We start from the raw sequence: 18,832 nt of genomic DNA, 5'->3' as shown, positions 1-18,832 counted from the left end.
CATGCTGACTATATCATGAGAAAATTTTCCCAAAGAGTTGGATTTATTTATAGAGTTGGCAGAAATCTTTCTATGTATACCAAGTATCTTATGTATAACTGTCTGGCGGCACCGTATCTTAAATTTTGTTCTGCATTGTTATACAATTTGCCAAACTACAAAATAAATGAATTTCAAGTAATTCAAAATAGAGCATTAAGAACAATTTTAAATTGTAACAGATTCACTCCTGTAAAGTTGATGTCGAGTGTTACCAATGTCATGTCGGTTAAACAAGGAATTATCTATGATTTTCTCTATAAATTAAGAAATAAATTACTACCTGCCTATATCTGTGATAGAGTAACATATTTTAAGGACGTTCATAATTATCAAACAAGAAATTGTAACGATTTTATCTTAGTTGATAGGTATCGCTCAAACAAAATGGCAAACTCCATCTTATGTAGAGGACTATCTGAGTACAATAAGCTACCAAATGATTTGAAAAACTGTGATAATTTTAAAAATTTTAGTACAATGTTGAGGAATTATGTGCTGTCCAACGTGTAAGGTAGTCGCCTCATGGATTTATCGGTTAAATTTTTTTAAAATGTATTGTATTGTAAATTGTATTTTAATTCTATTGAATATTTTGTATTATATGTTTACACTGTTTACTTTTTAATCGTTTTTTGTATATAGCATTTGGCTAAATAAATAAACATTATTAACAACTTCTAGTATATTTTCTACAATGAAAAACTAACTTCGGGCCAATAATTTCAACTCGTCTATCATCCAATTAAACCGAACTCGTTTCAGTCGACGCGTAGGCGAACTTTTATTTAAAACGCCCTGGAATCATCCATTAAACTCACGGCCACGTGTGCAATAAAATTCACTTTTCTTCCATGATCTAATAGAGATAAAACTTTGGCACGGCCAGCTTTAAATGGCCGATAATAATTCTCTTGGGAAATTCGGATGGACCGCACTTTAACTAATGCCTAGTTTCTTTTGAAATATTCAAAGGGATGGTAATGCGTCAAATTTACGAGGAGCCGAAACCGCTTAACGGGTTTACCGTACGTTATTCGCATGCAAGATTTTTCGATGGCTTCTACTTGGATTAAAATGAATTTGCTGAGTTTTTCCCCGACTTTCAGCCGATAAAATGCACTTTGCGTCGTTTGACAGGCAACCTAGTGCATCCAATTATATTTGGTTTTGATAGCAGGGTTGGTCCGTATATTTAGACTTAGTTTTTGCAGGAAGAAAAAAACTGTTAATAATAAAGTTGTCAAAAATCCCCAGAAATGTTTATGTAAATAAAAGGTTATGGCAAAAGTGAAAAAAATAAAAAGCTAATAAATTTGTAATAGAATACCCTGTATATTTTCTGATTATTTTATACATCTTTTTCTTGAGATATGTATATCTATATTTAAACCTGCCTATTTCACTAACCCGCCATAGAGCAAAATGAAAAATTTCCAAAATGTGCATTCTCTACTTTTTAAAGAATCGAAACGACAAAGTGCTTTTCTGGCGCTTACTTTAAAGTTCTTTGGTATAAATATTCGCTTTGCTGTGCATTGGAACCCTCCTAGGGCAAAATAAAAAATTGCCAAAATTGCACTTTTTGCAAAAATGTCAATTTTTCAATTTTTGAATGATTGTAACTTTTTTATTTGAACTCTTATAGATTTCTCTCAACCGCCATTAGAAAAAGGATACAAAAAACTACAAAATGAGGCAAAACTGGCCTCTCTAGCTCTTCACGTTACCGAGATATTGAATTTCAAAAAGCAGTTAAAAAAGCACTCAAACACCCCCCCATTCTTTCGATTTTTTTGAAAAATTAAAAATTTAAAGTGCTTTTTTTGTACTTATTTCACTTAATTTAAGGTCCTTTGGTATAATATATCCTTTGCTGTGCATTGGAACTCTCCTGGAGCAAAATAAAAAATTGCCAAAATTGCACTTTTTGCAAAAATGGCATTTTTTCAATTTTTGAATGTTTGTCACTTTTTTATTTGTACTCTTATACATTTTTCTAAAACGGCATTAGAAAGAGGATAAAAAATACTACAAAATGAGCTAAAACTGGCCTCTCTAGCTCTTCATGTTACCGAAATATTACATTTCAAAAAGTAGTAAAAAAACACCCCTAATACCCCCCCGTTCGTTCAATTTTTTTGAAAAATTAAAAATTTAAAGTGCTTTTTTTGTACTTATTTCACTTAATTTAAGGTCCTTTGATATAAATATGCCCTTTGCTGTGCATTGGAACCCTCCTAGGGCAAAATAAAAAATTGCCAAAATTGCACTTTTTGCAAAAATGTTAATTTTTCAATTTTTGAATGATTGTAACTTTTTTATTTGAACTCTTATAGATTTCCCTCCACCGCCATTAGAAAAAGGATACAATAAACTACAAAATGAGGCAAAACTGGCCTCTCTAGCTCTTCACGTTACCGAGATATTGAATTTCAAAAAGCAGTTAAAAAAGCACTCAAATACCCCCCCATTCTTTCGATTTTTTTGAAAAATTGAAAATTTAAAGTGCTTTTTTTGAACTTATTTCACCTAATTTAAGGTCCTTTGATATAAATATGCCCTTTCCTGTTCATTGGAACCCTCCTAGGGCAAAATAAAAAATTGCCAAAATTGCACTTTTTGCAAAAATGTTAATTTTTCAATTTTTGAATGATTGTAACTTTTTTATTTGAACTCTTATAGATTTCCCTCCACCGCCATTAGAAAGAGGATAAAAAATACTACAAAATGAGCTAAAACTGGCCTCTCTAGCTCTTCACGTTACCGAGATATTGAATTTCAAAAAGCAGTTAAAAAAGCACTCAAATAACCCCCATTCTTTCGATTTTTTTGAAAAATTAAAAATTTAAAGTGCTTTTTTTGTACTTATTTCACTTAATTTAAAGTCCTTTGGTATAAATATATCCTTTGCTGTGCATTGGAACTCTCCTGAAGCAAAATAAAAAATTGCCAAAATTGCACTTTTTGCAAAAATGGCATTTTTTCAATTTTTGAATGTTTGTAACTTTTTTATTTGTACTCTTATACATTTTTCTAAAACGGCATTAGAAAGAGGATAAAAAATACTACACAATGAGCTAAAACTGGCCTCTCTAGCTCTTCACGTTACCGAGATGTTGAATTTCAAAAAGCAGTTAAAAAAGCACTCAAATACCCCCCCATTCTTTCGATTTTTTTGAAAAATTAAAAATTTAAAGTGCTTTTTTTGTACTTATTTCACTTAATTTAAGGTCCTTTGGTATAAATATATCCTTTGCTGTGCATTGGAACTCTCCTGAAGGAAAATAAAAAATTGCCAAAATTGCACTTTTTGCAAAAATGGCATTTTTTCAATTTTTGAATGTTTGTAACTTTTTTATTTGTACTCTTATACATTTTTCTAAAACGGCATTAGAAAGAGGATAAAAAATACTACAAAATGAGCTAAAACTGGCCTCTCTAGCTCTTCATGTTACCGAGATATTGCATTTCAAAAAGTAGTAAAAAAACACCCCTAATACCCCCCCGTTCTTTCAATTTTTTTGAAAAATAAAAAAATTAAAGTGCTTTTTTTGTACTTATTTCACTTAATTTAAGGTCCTTTGGTATAAATATGCCCTTTGCTGTGAATTGGAACCCTCCTAGGGCAAAATAAAAAATTACCAAAATTGCACTTTTTGCAAAAATGTCAATTTTTCAATTTTTGAATGATTGTAACTTTTTTATTTGAACTCTTATAGATTTCTCTCAACCGCCATTAGAAAAAGGATACAAAAAACTACAAAATGAGGCAAAACTGGCCTCTCTAGCTCTTCGTGTTACCGAGATATTGCATTTCAAAAAGTTGTAAAAAAACACCCCTAATACCCCCCCATTCTTTCAATTTTTTTGAAAAATTAAAAATTTAAAGTGGTTTTTTTCTACTTATTTCACTTAATTTAAGGTCCTTTGGTATAAATATATCATTTGCTGTGCATTGGAACCCTTCTGGAGCAAATTGAAAATTTGCCAAAATTGCACTTTTTGCAAAAATGTCAATTTTTCAATTTTTGAATGATTGTAACTTTTTTATTTGAACTCTTATAGATTTCCCTCCACCGCCATTAGAAAAAGGATACAAAAGACTACAAAATGAGACAAAACTGGCCTCTCTAGCTCTTCGTGTTACCGAGATATTGCATTTCAAAAAGTAGTAAAAAAACACCCCTAATACCCCCCCGTTCTTTCAATTTTTTTGAAAAATTAAAAATTCAGAAGTGCTTTTTTTGTACTTATTTCACTTAATTTAAGGTCCTTTGGTATAAATATGCCCTTTGATGTGCATTAGAACCCTTCTGGAGCAAGTTAAAAAATTGCCAAAATTGCACTTTTTGCAAAAATGTCAATTTTTCAATTTTTAAATGATTGTAACTTTTTTATTTGAACTCTTATAGATTTCCCTCCACCGCCATTAGAAAAAGGATACAAAAATCTACAAAATAAGGCAAAACTGGCCTCTCTAGCTCTCCATGTTACCGAGATATTGCATTTCAAAAAGTAGTAAAAAAACACCCCTAATACCCCCCCGTTCTTTCAATTTTTTTGAAAAATTAAAAATTCAGAAGTGCTTTTTTTGTACTTATTTCACTTAATTTAAGGTCCTTTGATATAAATAAGCCCTTTGCTGTGCATTGGAACCCTCCTAGGGCAAAATAAAAAATTGCCAAAATTGCACTTTTTGCAAAAATGTCAATTTTTGAATGATTGTAACTTTTTAATTTGAACTCTTATAGATTTCTCTCAAACGCCATTAGAAAAAGCATACAAAAAACTACAAAATAAGGCACAACTGGTCTCTCTAGCTCTTCATGTTACCGAGATACTGAATCCCAAAAAGTAGTTCAAATCAAATCAAATTATCTCGATTCGGTATAGTTGCAAAACTATAGGAAACAAGGGATGAGTTACATAAGTATTCTAATTAATTAGTGTTGAGTAATCAGGGATTCGCTTTTGTTCAATCAAGGACACTGAATTGACTTTGCACTAATTCTAGATTGCTGAATAACCTATATTTTCTAATATACTCCACGGTTAAAAAAAAAATTAATTTGAATATGAAGCGTAGAATAGTTTCTTATTTGTGTTTTGTTTAATGTGTGTGCATTCTAGACTGGTTAGTTTAGATAACTTTCTGTAGTATAGCTTGAAGTCATCAACTATTTGTTTACCCTGAAACAATGCACAATGACTAAGGACAAAGATACCCAGGCGTTTATTAATTATTAATATGGTAAAACAAAAAAGGAGAGCAACCTAATCTGCATAGAAACAAGGAAAATATAATAGGTGTTTCGAATATGCTTTTTAATGATGGCAAGCTTCATGCGAACGAATTAATTGCAGGCAAAGCAAATTTGATTGCAACATTAAACCAAGGTTTAGCCTTTCGCACTGGGAAATAGGAAAAACCTGGACTTATTTCATTCTTTTTCACTGCAACAAGTAATTCAATTTCAGTGTTAATGTTCAGGAACGGCACGAAAACCATTGATCTATTTGATAAAGTACAAAGCGGACACCATTCAAATCACGTTAAATGGCTTTGGGCTTTTGATAAAAAATGAACATTGTTTGTTAGGCTAAACGTCCACGTATCGAGTGGTGAAAGGCGATTTTTGTCACTGTAATGGTCGATTTAACCGCGTTTCGATATCGCAGAAACACGGAACAATTTTCTGTTGCCGTATGAAGATAGTGATTGAAAATCAGTTATTTTAACTGTAATAATACATTTTTAATTAACCCTGAAAGAACAAAATCTGTGTCGCTTTGATGTGTGTTACAAAGTGGGGCCCAATTACGACCGCAACCCTAAAAAATAAATTACTTTCTAATGTTTGGGAAATATATCAGGCAAAAAAAGAATTCCCTAAAGCCAGAAAAGCGGTATATCACATTACGTTTTTATAATCAAACTAAAAAAAATTCTGGATGAAATATTTCAAATATTAAATTAACCTGGTAATAAAAATACTAAAACCTTCATAAATGTTTACCTTTTATACAGGTTTACTGCCAGATTATTTCATTTAAATCCTAGCATAAATAAACAATAAAACCACGTACAAAACGTCAAGTGCGAGATAATGCAATTAGATACATTGCAGAATTAACCCTGCACTATTCAAACCGCACAAAACTCCCACAAATCAAACATTCACTTCTTTGTTGTTTTTTTTTAAAATTGCTATAATAATATGTTTTCACTGGCAGCCTACATACATTCATGAATATTTTAAATAGTCTGCGTAATCACATACAATTTCTCTCTCTAGTTTTAAGCCTTGCTAAGTTTTGTTACGTTAATTTTAATAACTGACAACCAAAATGTCGTACTTCCTTCTTTATGCATAATTTCGCTAACTAATGCACTTCCTGATTTCAGTAATTATTTTCGTTAACCAACCTAAATCCTTACCCAATAATTATTATATCGACGATGTAACGAGAAACAGGAAGGAGGAAAAACCGGTTTTTACTACGAGTTTTGTAGTATCCTTGTAGTACTATCGTAGGAGCGTCTCAATTGACGGCGATCTTCGATCTTCATTCATGAAAACGGTACTGCTTCAAGGCATATTTTAATGAATAGGATTTGCATGGCTAATCTTCAAGTTGGTCATTTGATCTGTATTATGATACTTTTATAAAATAAGAGGTTGGTAATTGTGAGTTATTATAATCAAATCGTTTGTGAAAGATGTAATGTGAGAGGTGCGTGAAATCTGACTGCGGATTTGGATTCAGCGACCCCAAATTAGTCAAAAACGAGTGGTCACTCAAGGGGTCCAAGTCAAAAAAATAACAAAATTACAATTAGTGCGACGTTGCCAAGCGAGAAACCAAACTTTTTTGCTATTTAAGCTAGAGCGTTCGTCTCAACGTCATTTTATGCTAAAATTTCCTGGAAAACACGCTAGTGCAGTCGGTTTGACGATATCTCCAAAACTGACAGAGTTAACCACGTTTTTGCAAAAAACTCGGGCTGTGTGAGAGGTGCGTGAAATCTGACTGCGGATTTGGATTCAGCGACCCCAAATTAGTCGAAAACGAGTGGTCACTCAAGGGATCCAAGTCAAAAAATAACAAAATTACAATTAGTGCGACGTTGCCAAGCGAGAAACCAAACTTTTTTGCTATTTAAGCTAGAGCGTTCGTCTCAACGTCATTTTATGCTAAAATTTCCTGGAAAACACGCTAGTGCAGTCGGTTTGACGATATCTCCAAAACTGACAGAGTTAACCACGTTTTTGCAAAAAACTCGGGCTGTGTGAGAGGTGCGTGAAATCTGACTGCGGATTTGGAGTCAGCGACCCCAAATTAGTCGAAAACGAGTGGTCACTCAAGGGATCCAAGTCAAAAAATAACAAAATTACAATTAGTGCGACGTTGCCAAGCGAGAAACCAAACTTTTTTGCTATTTAAGCTAGAGCGTTCGTCTCAACGTCATTTTATGCTAAAATTTCCTGGAAAACACGCTAGTGCAGTCGGTTTGACGATATCTCCAAAACTGACAGAGTTAACCACGTTTTTGCAAAAAACTCGGGCTGTGTGAGAGGTGCGTGAAATCTGACTGCGGATTTGGATTCAGCGACCCCAAATTAGTCGAAAACGAGTGGTCACTCAAGGGGTCCAAGTCAAAAAATAACAAAATTACAATTAGTGCGACGTTGCCAAGCGAGAAACCAAACTTTTTTGCTATTTAAGCTAGAGCGTTCGTCTCAACGTCATTTTATGCTAAAATTTCCTGGAAAACACGCTAGTGCAGTCGGTTTGACGATATCTCCAAAACTGACAGAGTTAACCACGTTTTTGCAAAAAACTCGGGCTGTGTGAGAGGTGCGTGAAATCTGACTGCGGATTTGGAATCAGCGACCCCAAATTAGTCAAAAACGTGTGGTCACTCAAAGGGTCCAAGTTAAAAAATAACAAAAAAATAATATAATTATTGATAGTTGTTTGCACTAAATTGTTTTCATCGAGTAACTGTAGTAAAGTTCTGTAGTAAGGACACAAGTGCTCTTTTTGCGTAAAACTACGAACAGTGCGGTGATTTACGGAAATACTGCACATTTGAACTGTATTAAGTAACAAACTCTAAATAGTATTCGCAAATATTCAAAGTATTATCTTTTGATGATTTAGACTGCTTTACTACTCTTTAATATTTAACAAAACTTGAATATTTAATCACAGAAAGTATATAACATAGCTAAGAATATTTCATATAATATCTTCTGTATCAAAATTACAAAATCATACATCTTATTGTTTCTCAAAAAGTGTTCTGTCTTATTGAAATTATTGACGGCAATTTATACAGGGTGGTCCAATTTTAAGTGTTAATAATTCACTATTCGATAGCCAATCAAAAAATAAGTTGACTTGCATTATGTCATTTTTCTGAAAATCCTTTCCTAATGAAGATACAGTCTTCCAAATGTCTTATAGTGAAAAACTGAATATTTAAGACTTGTGAGAGTCCAAATTTATACTGAATAGTCTAAAAATTTGCTATTAGCTACTAGGAATAGTCTTATAATTCGTTTTCTCAGACTGTCATCCTGGCCGAGCGCCTGAAACTGGATTTTAAGAACTAAAAACAGTTCAAGACAAGATTCAAGACTAAAACCGGAAATCAAGACTAAAAATTAGTTCTCAAGACTAATATCGTAGTATTTGGTACCAAAAATTTTTACTTTTATTACTGAAGAAACTTGACTTTTGGAAATAGTCTTAAACTCGATTTTCCAGTCTTAAAAAACACTAAAGACTGTCTGAATTTCTTAGAGATGCTACAATTTATTGCACTTATGAGTGTAGAAGTCAATTTAATAGTGAAGAAGTTTGAAATAACATTTTCAAGACTATGGTCAGTGGATAAACTGACTTTTAGGCCTGACAAGTCAAAAGATAGTCTTGAAACTCGATTTGAGGCACTGAAAACTGCCTTAAAGCACTAAAAACTGTCTAGATTTTTAAGAAATACTTGAAGTTTTAGCACTGAGATGTCTAGAAGTAGATTTAATAGTAACAAAGCTTAGAATGACATTTTAAGTCTTTGGAGAAAGTAAAAATTGTTTTTTAAGTTTGCTATGTTCATAACTTGGTGAAGATAGTCTTGAAACTCGATTTTCCAAGCTGTAAGCAGTTTCGAAGCACTAAAAATAGTCCAAAATTCTAAGAAAATGAAAAGCAAAGTAAAAAGTACAGGAAGTTAGTTTTCAAGACAATTTTCATGAATGTCAATGTCTTGTCAACTATTTTCAAAACTAAATATTGAAATTTGTCTTTCAATTATGAAAGCTTACTTCAAATGCAAATTTTAAGCTTTTGATGTCACTTTTCATTAGTTCAGAGGTACTTTTTGGTGTTCTAGGTTGATGTTTTTGATGTTCTTGGTGAAAAATTCTAGAAAAAGTAGTTTTTATGTCTACAAGTTAATTTTCAATAATAAAGTAGCGCGATTTGCATGAAAACTGGTTACAAACCCAATTTTTAAGCTTCTGAAATCAATTTTTATCTTTTCTAAGTCAATTTTCAAAACTAAAGTCTTTCAATTCGTCTGGAAATTATGAATACTGGCTAAAATAAAATGTTTTAAGTTTCTTAAGTCAATTTTCCGCTTCCAAGACAATTTTTAAGTTGGGTTGGGTTAGTTTTGGGTCTTTGAACGTAATAACTGAATTATCTCGTAAACAAAGTTTCAAATCAAAATTTTATAAGAGATAATTTCTTTTTCATCGTGAACAATAAAAAACTGTAATTTTTGAAAAATATCCAGAGACGTAGAAAATAAGGCAAAAATATAAAAACCATTTTCCTATATCTACGCTACTGGAAAATTTTAGTTTCTGATTTTTTAAACTGAAATTTGAAGGACTGTATTTTCCTTAGGAAGCATTTTTTAGGAAAATGACATAATGCATGTCAACTTATTTTTTAATAGGCTATGAAATGGTAAATTATTCACATTTAAAACTGGACCACCCTGTATATTCATGAAAACAGAAAAAAAGATATATCAGTTAAACTAAAATTCTTCAGCATTAATAGAAAACATTGGTAAACTTTCTGGCTATATCTTTAGAAAGCCCATTTTACTGGCTATCAATTGACGGATAAATATTCATATTATATCAGTTAATAAGACAGTTATCTAAAAAACAGTATGAGGATATTTCCCAATTCAGTGACAGTTAACTTCAACCTAACAAAACAATAGCTAACCTCTGTATATTACTGCAGTCTAAATAACATTTGTCATTTATTTTTATTGCAGTAGCTATAATTATAACTAAAATATTCAAATTTGCTTAATCAAGATTTAGGTCACACTGTATATTTATAAATTGCGTTGGAATTTACCATACGTTATGAACTACTAGTCAGATATAAAGTAATATCAGGGTCAGGTTAATTTAATCAATAACAAGTGTCCGATTAAATTACCATATGTCAAACACAGAAATCGTAAGTATGAAATTAATAAAAGTGTTCTATACATTTTCATTACTCTAGCAGAAAACACAGTAAACATTCCGACCAACAAAATATTAATCTTCCGGTGAAATATGATAACGTGCCTTGCAAAAATGGTTAATTAAGCTGAAAACAGGGAAAATCCGTCCCTAATGATATAAATTATTTTTCCAATCGGCACATTACTGTTGGGAAAACTGACAGCGATTTCGATTCATCCCTTGCGGCTTTCCAAGCGATATTTACGAATACGAAGACCTGTCTAAACGTTATAAATGAGACCGTTCGGATATTAATTTTTCAAACTGTAACTGGCAAAACGTGTTCCGGAAGTCGAATTCATTCGTCAGCTGTTTTAATATAAAATGCAAAAGACGAAGATTATTTTCTGAGGCAAAACCGTATCCAACAAGATTTAGTGTTCTATGTAATATTTGTAAAAGTATCTGATCACTTCGAGGCAGTAGTATATTAATTTTAAATTAAATTTCAATTATACGTAGAAACTATTTCAATTCACACGCTAGTTGTATATGGAACCACCTAACAATCCAGTACAATACCGAAAGTACCCGACAAAATTAAATTGGTGATAAATTTAACATTCCAAGTGTACTGGTGGTACACGAAGGTCGTTTTTAACAGTAAATGGGTCGATTTATGGTATTCGAATGTAAGGTGGGTCTGTAAACGCCAATTTGCAACTTTCAACTGATCGTATCCCTATAATTTGTTTCAGAACATTTTCAGTCATTTGGAAAGATAGTATTGAAAATGTTTGTGATTGGTCAAAAAAAGCAGCTTGCTACTTTTTCTTGACCTATCTAAACTAATTTACAAATAATAATGGCAACCAACTGAAGTCAAGTAATTCAGTAACTTGTAGTGTAAACTACCTCTTTTTAACTTTGACTGTTCGATCCCCTCTCGTATACTAAAAAATAACCAACGCAATAAGTTCTGGGTGGAAGTTTTCGGCTAAAGTAAACCACAGTTTATCGACCAACAGGGAAATCGGTTTTGTTGGGGATTACCAGGGCGGTTTTCTTCGGATCGGTTTATTAATCAGCTGGCTATCGAGGAAAAAGATAAATCGATTGCGGTGATTTATTACCATGCTGTATCTGGTTTCAAGTTTAGAGCCGTGTTTAAAATGTAAATGGGAAAACACCAAAATTGTAAATATGAACAGAATTGGAAAGTTGTTTTTAAAAGTTTCCAAACGCTATTTTGTTCCATTTTTGCATATCATTATTCGTGGTTTATAACAAAAACTACATAGGGAAAATCTTTTAAAACTTTCTTATTATACACTAAAAAAGTAGTATATTAGATGTTTTTTAGTTTTAAAGCACGAAAGTTTCTTTTTCAGAACGTTTTTGTGTGTCAACTATACTCATTTATGTAACAAAAATGTACCAACATTCAAGTGAACAATATAGTTCATTACCTAGTGTTGGTTAACATGGGTTAATCGTACTTTTGTTCATAATAACCGCTGAAACTATTTTTTGTCAGCAAAAATTCTCTCTTGGTCGAACAAATTTACTACGCAAAAATATTCCATTATCCACTTTTGCGAAATAACAAGAGTAGCGCGGAAAAACGGATAACGATGCACTCCTGGGGAAAATGGAATGGAAACTGGAAGATTATATCGTCGACGTAAGAATTGAATTTACCAATAGAATATCCTAGTCTTGGACAAATTGTTATTGCAAACTTCGACTTGAACGAACTTTGGCGTGCTTCAGTAATCGATATTACAGCAATTGCATTGAACAACAAATAATGAACAAAAATAAGGTGGTTTTTTCTTATACATTATACAGTGCGTTTTTTTTAACGCGCAACATAGGATTTCACGTGTTAAATTTTTAAGCCCATGTTAGACCATCTTATTTTGGAACTACAAGTATAAAACTTGACGGGTGGCTATTTCGTACCCTGAAGCTTAAGTAAGTTTACCAATTCGGCCTAAAAAGTGTTAAAAAGCTTGCAAAAAATCATCTTTTTTCGAATAGGTTTTACCGTTTCATACTCCCTATATGCATTGTTGTTCTTTGTTGTTTTTGATACTGGCACGGCAGGTAGCAGGTAAAATTTGGCGTAGAAAGTAAAACAGGGTGATCATTAACTTTATATCAAGAAAGTTAAGAACAAAAGAAGTATTTTTATAAGTGAATTGTTCAAAGTGACCTCCGTTTGAAGCCAAACAGTATTCCAAACAATCATAAAATGCCCTTTTGACGTTCAAAAGATGTCGGATCGTGATGCAGTCAAAATATGTCACTTTACCTGCTACCTGCCCTGCCAGTATCGAAAACAACAAGGAACAACAATGCGTACAGGGAGTATGAAACGATAAAATCTTTTCGAAAAAAAGTGATTTTTTTCCAGTTTTTAATCACTTTTTAGACCAAATTGGTAGACTTACTTAAGCTTCAGGGTACTAAAGACACACCCGTCAAGTTATAGACTTGCAGTTCCAAAATAAAATGGTCTAACATGGGCTTAAAAATTTAACACGTAAAATCCTATGTTGCCCGTTAAAAAAAACGCACTGTAGATAATACAGTAGGAACTACTTAATTAAATCAAATTAAAGTGTTAATCCTTCCTTGTCTCGCAAACGAAAGTGGCATTAAAAACTTGTCGTTCAGATATAATCACTTTCTTAACGTAGTTTTTTATGAAAGTTCTTCAAAGTGGAAAAATAAATACTAGTGTGTGTAATTTTAAAATTATGAATTTTGTAATTTTTTAGTTTCAAAAATTTTCACGTTCTCTACCGACAAAACCGTTACCCTAACCCATCAAGTTTTATACGTCAATAGGAAGCTTATTTCATTGGCTATCCATTGACATATAAAAGTTTATACAAAGTGTGCCAAATAAGCTAGTTATTGACGAATGAACGAAAGAATGCACCAACAAAGTCATGAAAAAATTAGTCAATTTTGACACCCTCTAGCGGCCAAACCGTATAACCTCTCCATTCAAATTGGGAGACTGTTACAAAGCTCATTTCATTGGCTATCCATTGACATATAAAACACTACTAAAAATGGTGCAAATAAACGAGTTATTGAAGATTGAACAAAAGGATGCACCAAAAAAGTCATAAAAAATTAGTCAATTTTGACACCCTCTAGCGGCCAAACCGTCTAACCTATCCATTCAAATTTTGAGACTGTTGAAGAGCTCATTTCATTGGCTATCCATTGACGTATAAAACACTACTAAAAATGGTGCAAATAAACGAGTTATTGAAGATTGAACAAAAGGATGCACGAAAAAAGTCATAAAAAAATAGTCAAATTTGACGCTCTCTAGCGGCCAAACCTAACCTAACCTAACCTAACCTATCAATCCATGTTGGGAACTTTTTAGAAAGGTCATTCCATTGGCTCTCCATTGACGTATAAAACTCTAGCAAAAATAGTGTAATTAAGCGGGTTTTCGAATATTAAACAAAAGGATACACCAAAAAAATTGGTCAAAGTTGACGCCCTCTAGTGGCTAAACGGTACCATTAACCAACCGACTTTCCTACGTCGGTTGGTTAATGTAGAAATTTCTCGAAATACCGATTTTGCAAATGACAATTTTCGTAAGGGTCAAATTTGCCTGAAACACCATCACTATTCCAATGGGTTTTGCGTTATGTTGGCCACTTAGTGCAAGCGAAAATCGACTTACTTTTTTTTTCCAGTCGTGGTAATTCAGAAAATTAGTGGGTATTGTTAGGTTAGGTTAGTTGTTGGGAGTTATTAGGAATTACTGGGCATTACAAGGAATTAGTGGACATTATTGACTTCCTCTAAAACCACAGGTTTTGTAAAAAAACACACAACTAAACGTCAAGCCAACTTTAGTAACATGATCTTGACAATGATAATCTCCTCCCTCTTCAAAGGAAAATTAGCATTTTGGCTTGAGATTACTTCAGTAGGTAAACATGTGACCAAAAAGGGAATTGTATCAAATCAGCATTACTTTGCTCATTAGTGTCACATACCATAAAATAAAATAGGTTTGCGTAATCTATACTCGATCTAGTTCTTAGCAATGGAAAAAGTTCCGAATTATATAAAACTAGAAGTAGAATAAAAAGCTGATTTTTCTTTACAAGAAATCGGCGTAACCATTCATATGTACATAATCACAAAAGCTTTGAATAGCCTATTTCATGCCTTAAGACAACCAATCACCTCCGCTTTATCGATAATCAACTTATGCTTTTTTGCCCATTTTACGTGGTGTAACCATAATGAAAAATTTTTGCAAATTTTGGGCGAAATTATTTCTTTATAGTGGCGTAATGTGTCGTTACACTTCTTATTCAAATTTCATGGTTTGGAATAGCGTAAAGTGAAACGACATTGTGTGATTAGGCGGATTTGGCTTCAAAGCCAATAACAGGTTGCCAAACCTTAGGAAATGCGCTTCCTGGTCACTGACCTAGTGCCTTGACCTATTTAGGTAAGAAAAGTTCTTCGATTTCCTTTACGACATTTTTTTAGTAAGTTGTGCTCACAATTGGCGTAGAGTGTAAATACTATTTCGTTTACCATATCAAGGCTGTTTAGAGTTTAAATCAAAATTGAAAGTACACGTTTAGATCAATGGCGTTGATAACTGTTACCTCTATGTTGCAATAAGTAAAAGATCAATTTGGCTGCATAATTAGGGAAAGTTCAAAAACCCCAGAAGGAAACTACATTGGGGCCATAAATTGTTAATAAAATTAGAATAACAACAAACTGATAACAGAGCAGTGTATGTGTGCCATTTTGGATTTAAATTAGAAACAAGGTCGGTGACTTTTAGGAATAATGGCCTCTTTACATTGTATATATTATACTAAACGTGTAGTAAGTAAAACAAAACTGTAACATGTGGCTACAGATGAAGAAAAACAATGTAAAATGTTTTTTACACGCCCACGTGTCTTTACTGAACATGTGTCACTTTTGAAAATGGCTGATTTTGTTTTAAAATAAACCAACCTAATTTATTCAGCATTTTATTAGCACTTTTTGAAAAGGTTGAAAACTGTAACTTTAACTTTAAATACCTCAGAAACTCTTTATGTTTTGTATGTCACTGTTTAGCTTATTTTGTAGGTCTTATGAGCGGATTGCACCGACGTAATTAAGGGTACCCTAAGGTTCACCTAAGTTGTGATTTGACTGTGACTGCTCATGTGCAATATGTCATAGTCCAATTAAAACCTAGTCCCCTTAAATATGTCGGTGTAATGAATAACCCTGTACAACTGTTGTTCAACTGTACAGGGTGATTGAATTTTGACCACCCCCTTAACTTCCATAATTTTGATTTTAGCAAAAAACGTTAAATACAAAACTAGTAGATATTTAGGTCTAATTTACCCTTAGATAAACAGTTATTTTACAGGGTGTCCCAAATTTGAGTAACGAATCAAACTTATGTTTTTTTAAATACAATGACTAACTTTTTATCCGATATTTGAATTCTACGTCAAATTCTAGACCTAGTTGGTGTAAAATGTGTTTAACACTGTTGCCTCGACTATGTGATTAAGGGTTAATTTAGTTACTGAAATTTGAGACACCCTGTATAATAACTGTTTATCTAAGGGTAAATTAGACCTAAATATCTACTAGTTTTGGATTTAACGTTTTTTGCTGAAATCAAAATTACGGAAGTTAAGGGGGTGGTCAAAATTGAATCAATCACCTTGTACAACTTGTACAGGGTGCTGCATTTTCGATGGTTTTACGGGGTACAGAGAAAACGGTAATAGATAGAAAAAAAGTAGCATACATGTTCTGATCTCTTTTTCTGAGCTGAGATGACTGGCGAAAAGTGGGCGACGCAAACTTCTTTTGTTTCAAAGATACGGGGGGTTTTCGAAAATTGGTAATTTTTGAACCTCTTCTGTATTTCAGTTGCTCTTAAAGTTATCAAAAAAGGAAAAACGGTTTCCGGTAGAAGTTTTGACGTAGAATCCAATGGCGTAGTCAGTTTTTTTCTATTACGTTTAGTTTCTGACATATGACAGTAAGTTATATTTTTTTAAATGGAACACCCTATATTTTTTTAGTTAATTTAATTCTGTTGATTTTTACTTTTTCAACGGTGTATTCCGTTCCTAAAAAAAGCATTTCCTTAACAAAAAAGTACTAAATAATATAAAGGTGTGGTAAATCCAAAACCGACCATAGGAAAACCGTGTAACTGACAGAGAAACGTAGATAATTGCATGCGTGGGACAAAGACAGAAAACGAAAAAAATACCAAGTAGGCCATATTTTCAGTACGCTGTTGCCAAAATCCAATACCGTCGACAAAATGTATTGGATTGGTATTGGATTTTGGCAACAGCGTACGGAAAATATGGCCTACTTGGTATTTTTTTCGTTTACTGTCTTTGTCCCACGCATGCAATTATCTACGTTTCTCTGTCAGTTACACGGTTTTGGATTTACCACACCTGTATAAAAATACCCACAGTCGAAACAAAATTTGGCTATGTTCTTATTAACATGTTACATGTCGTTTATAAACAGTTTTTTCAACTTTCACCTTAAAAATAGTAGAAAATAGAAATGGCCACTTTTCTTATTAAAGTGACGGTAGAACTGTTTGTAACTTAGATTTTTAATAAGATTTATTAAAAATATTTAATTTTCTGATGTGTTAGTTTATTTTATTTCCGATTTTGTTTGGTATTTTAGATATTGGCCTTTTTTTAGCTTAGCAAAGGTCTTTTTTTTAAAATAACAGGATTAACCTCTACAAACTTATATGTTGTAATACACCGTTGAAAAGGTAAAAATCAACAGAATTAAATGACGTAAAAATATATAGGATGTTCGATTTAAAAAAATGTAATTTACTGTCATATGTCAGAAACTAAACGGAATAAAAAAAACTGACTACGCCATTGGATTCTACATGAAAATTTCTACCGGGAACCGTTCTTCCTTTTTTGATAACTTTAAGAACAACTGAAATACTGAAGAGGTTCAAAAATTACCAATTTTCAAAAACCACCCGTACCTTTAAAACAAAAGAAGTTTGGGAACACGTATGCTACTTTTTTTCTATCTCTTACCGTTTTCTCTGCACCCCGTAAAACCATTGAAAATGCAGCACCCTGTACAAGGTGGCCAACTAAGCATGGGAGGTACTGTATTTAGGAAACTAAAAATGATAGATATTTGAAACAAAAAGTTTCTATCTTTAAATCTATGTTTCATAATGATATTTTAAAAAATTTCAAAAAAACAATATTTAAGGTTTTTTGAAAATTTAAAAAATACCATCCTAAGAAAAGCTCTTTAAAAGTTAAGAAACATGTAAACCGTTTTGCTCTATCTTGTACCGTTTCTCTGCTACATTCTTTCAAATATCGAAAATGCCAATGTTTAATAATCAATATCTCGAAAACAACCACATTTAGAGAAAAATTGATTCAACAACAGAAAATCCGTTAGTAGATGCAGCAACGCTGAAAATATTTTAGATGTATTCCTTATGGCCATATTACTTAATAATAATTTTGTTTCAAATCATTTTTGGTTTCCTAGATACATACAGTACTTCGCATTCTTAGTTGGCAATCATTTCTTCATTAGTCAGAAAACCACTGGTAACAATAATAATAATAAATTAATAAAAATAGTTTGACTTGATTGTTTTTGTATGTAATCTATAATCAATATATCATATAAATTCTGACTAACGCCTGTCATTCAACAATTCAACTTTCTTGCTTATCTTAATTAGTTCCGACACAATTCAATTAAATTGTATTGATATTGCAAAAATAAAAATTACTTTTATTATTTTCCTCACTTTGTTATCTCTAAAATGAAAGAAACCATTTTTTATAAGCAAAAAGGTCTCACAATAAAATAAAAAAAGCATATCTCACCTTCCACTCTGGTATTTCCGTGAGTCTATTGGCCACCACACACCCAGCACTTCCAGCACCAACAACGATAAAGTCGTACTCCTGGGTTTGCACGTTTTCGTATTCTGGAGAAGCATTAAAATCATCACCAAAATCATTCTCAAAATTCCCGAAAGCCACGAAATCCTGCGACTGTGGCTGATCTTTAGAATAACCGAACAACTGAGCGATCAATTGTAGGAACACAATGGTAGATGGTTGACATGTGGTGATGGTAGTTTGCACGGAACAGGCCTGCGACAAGTCTGGCGGTATCCACACCATGATTCCAGTTCAGTGTTTGAGAACTGACTGATTGTACGGTGGTTAAACACCATTTAA

General features: G+C 32.6%; 1 protein-coding gene across 1 annotated transcript in view; it reads right to left on the bottom strand.

Moving 5' to 3' along the window:
• Positions 1-18,832, bottom strand: part of LOC145729702 (glucose dehydrogenase [FAD, quinone]-like) — a 29,066-nt gene extending 10,234 nt beyond the window's left edge. The window contains exon 1 of the mRNA XM_081980561.1: positions 18,473-18,832. Coding sequence (XP_081836687.1) covers positions 18,473-18,775 — 303 coding nt within the window. The 5' untranslated portion in view covers positions 18,776-18,832. The remainder of the gene's footprint in view (positions 1-18,472) is intronic.

This window comes from Ips typographus, linkage group LG5 (assembly GCF_016097725.1).
Source record: "Ips typographus isolate SLU linkage group LG5, UJ_Ityp_2.0, whole genome shotgun sequence".
NCBI classification, from domain to species: Eukaryota; Metazoa; Arthropoda; class Insecta; order Coleoptera; family Curculionidae; genus Ips; species Ips typographus.
This window is presented reverse-complemented; position numbering and strand designations above follow the sequence as displayed.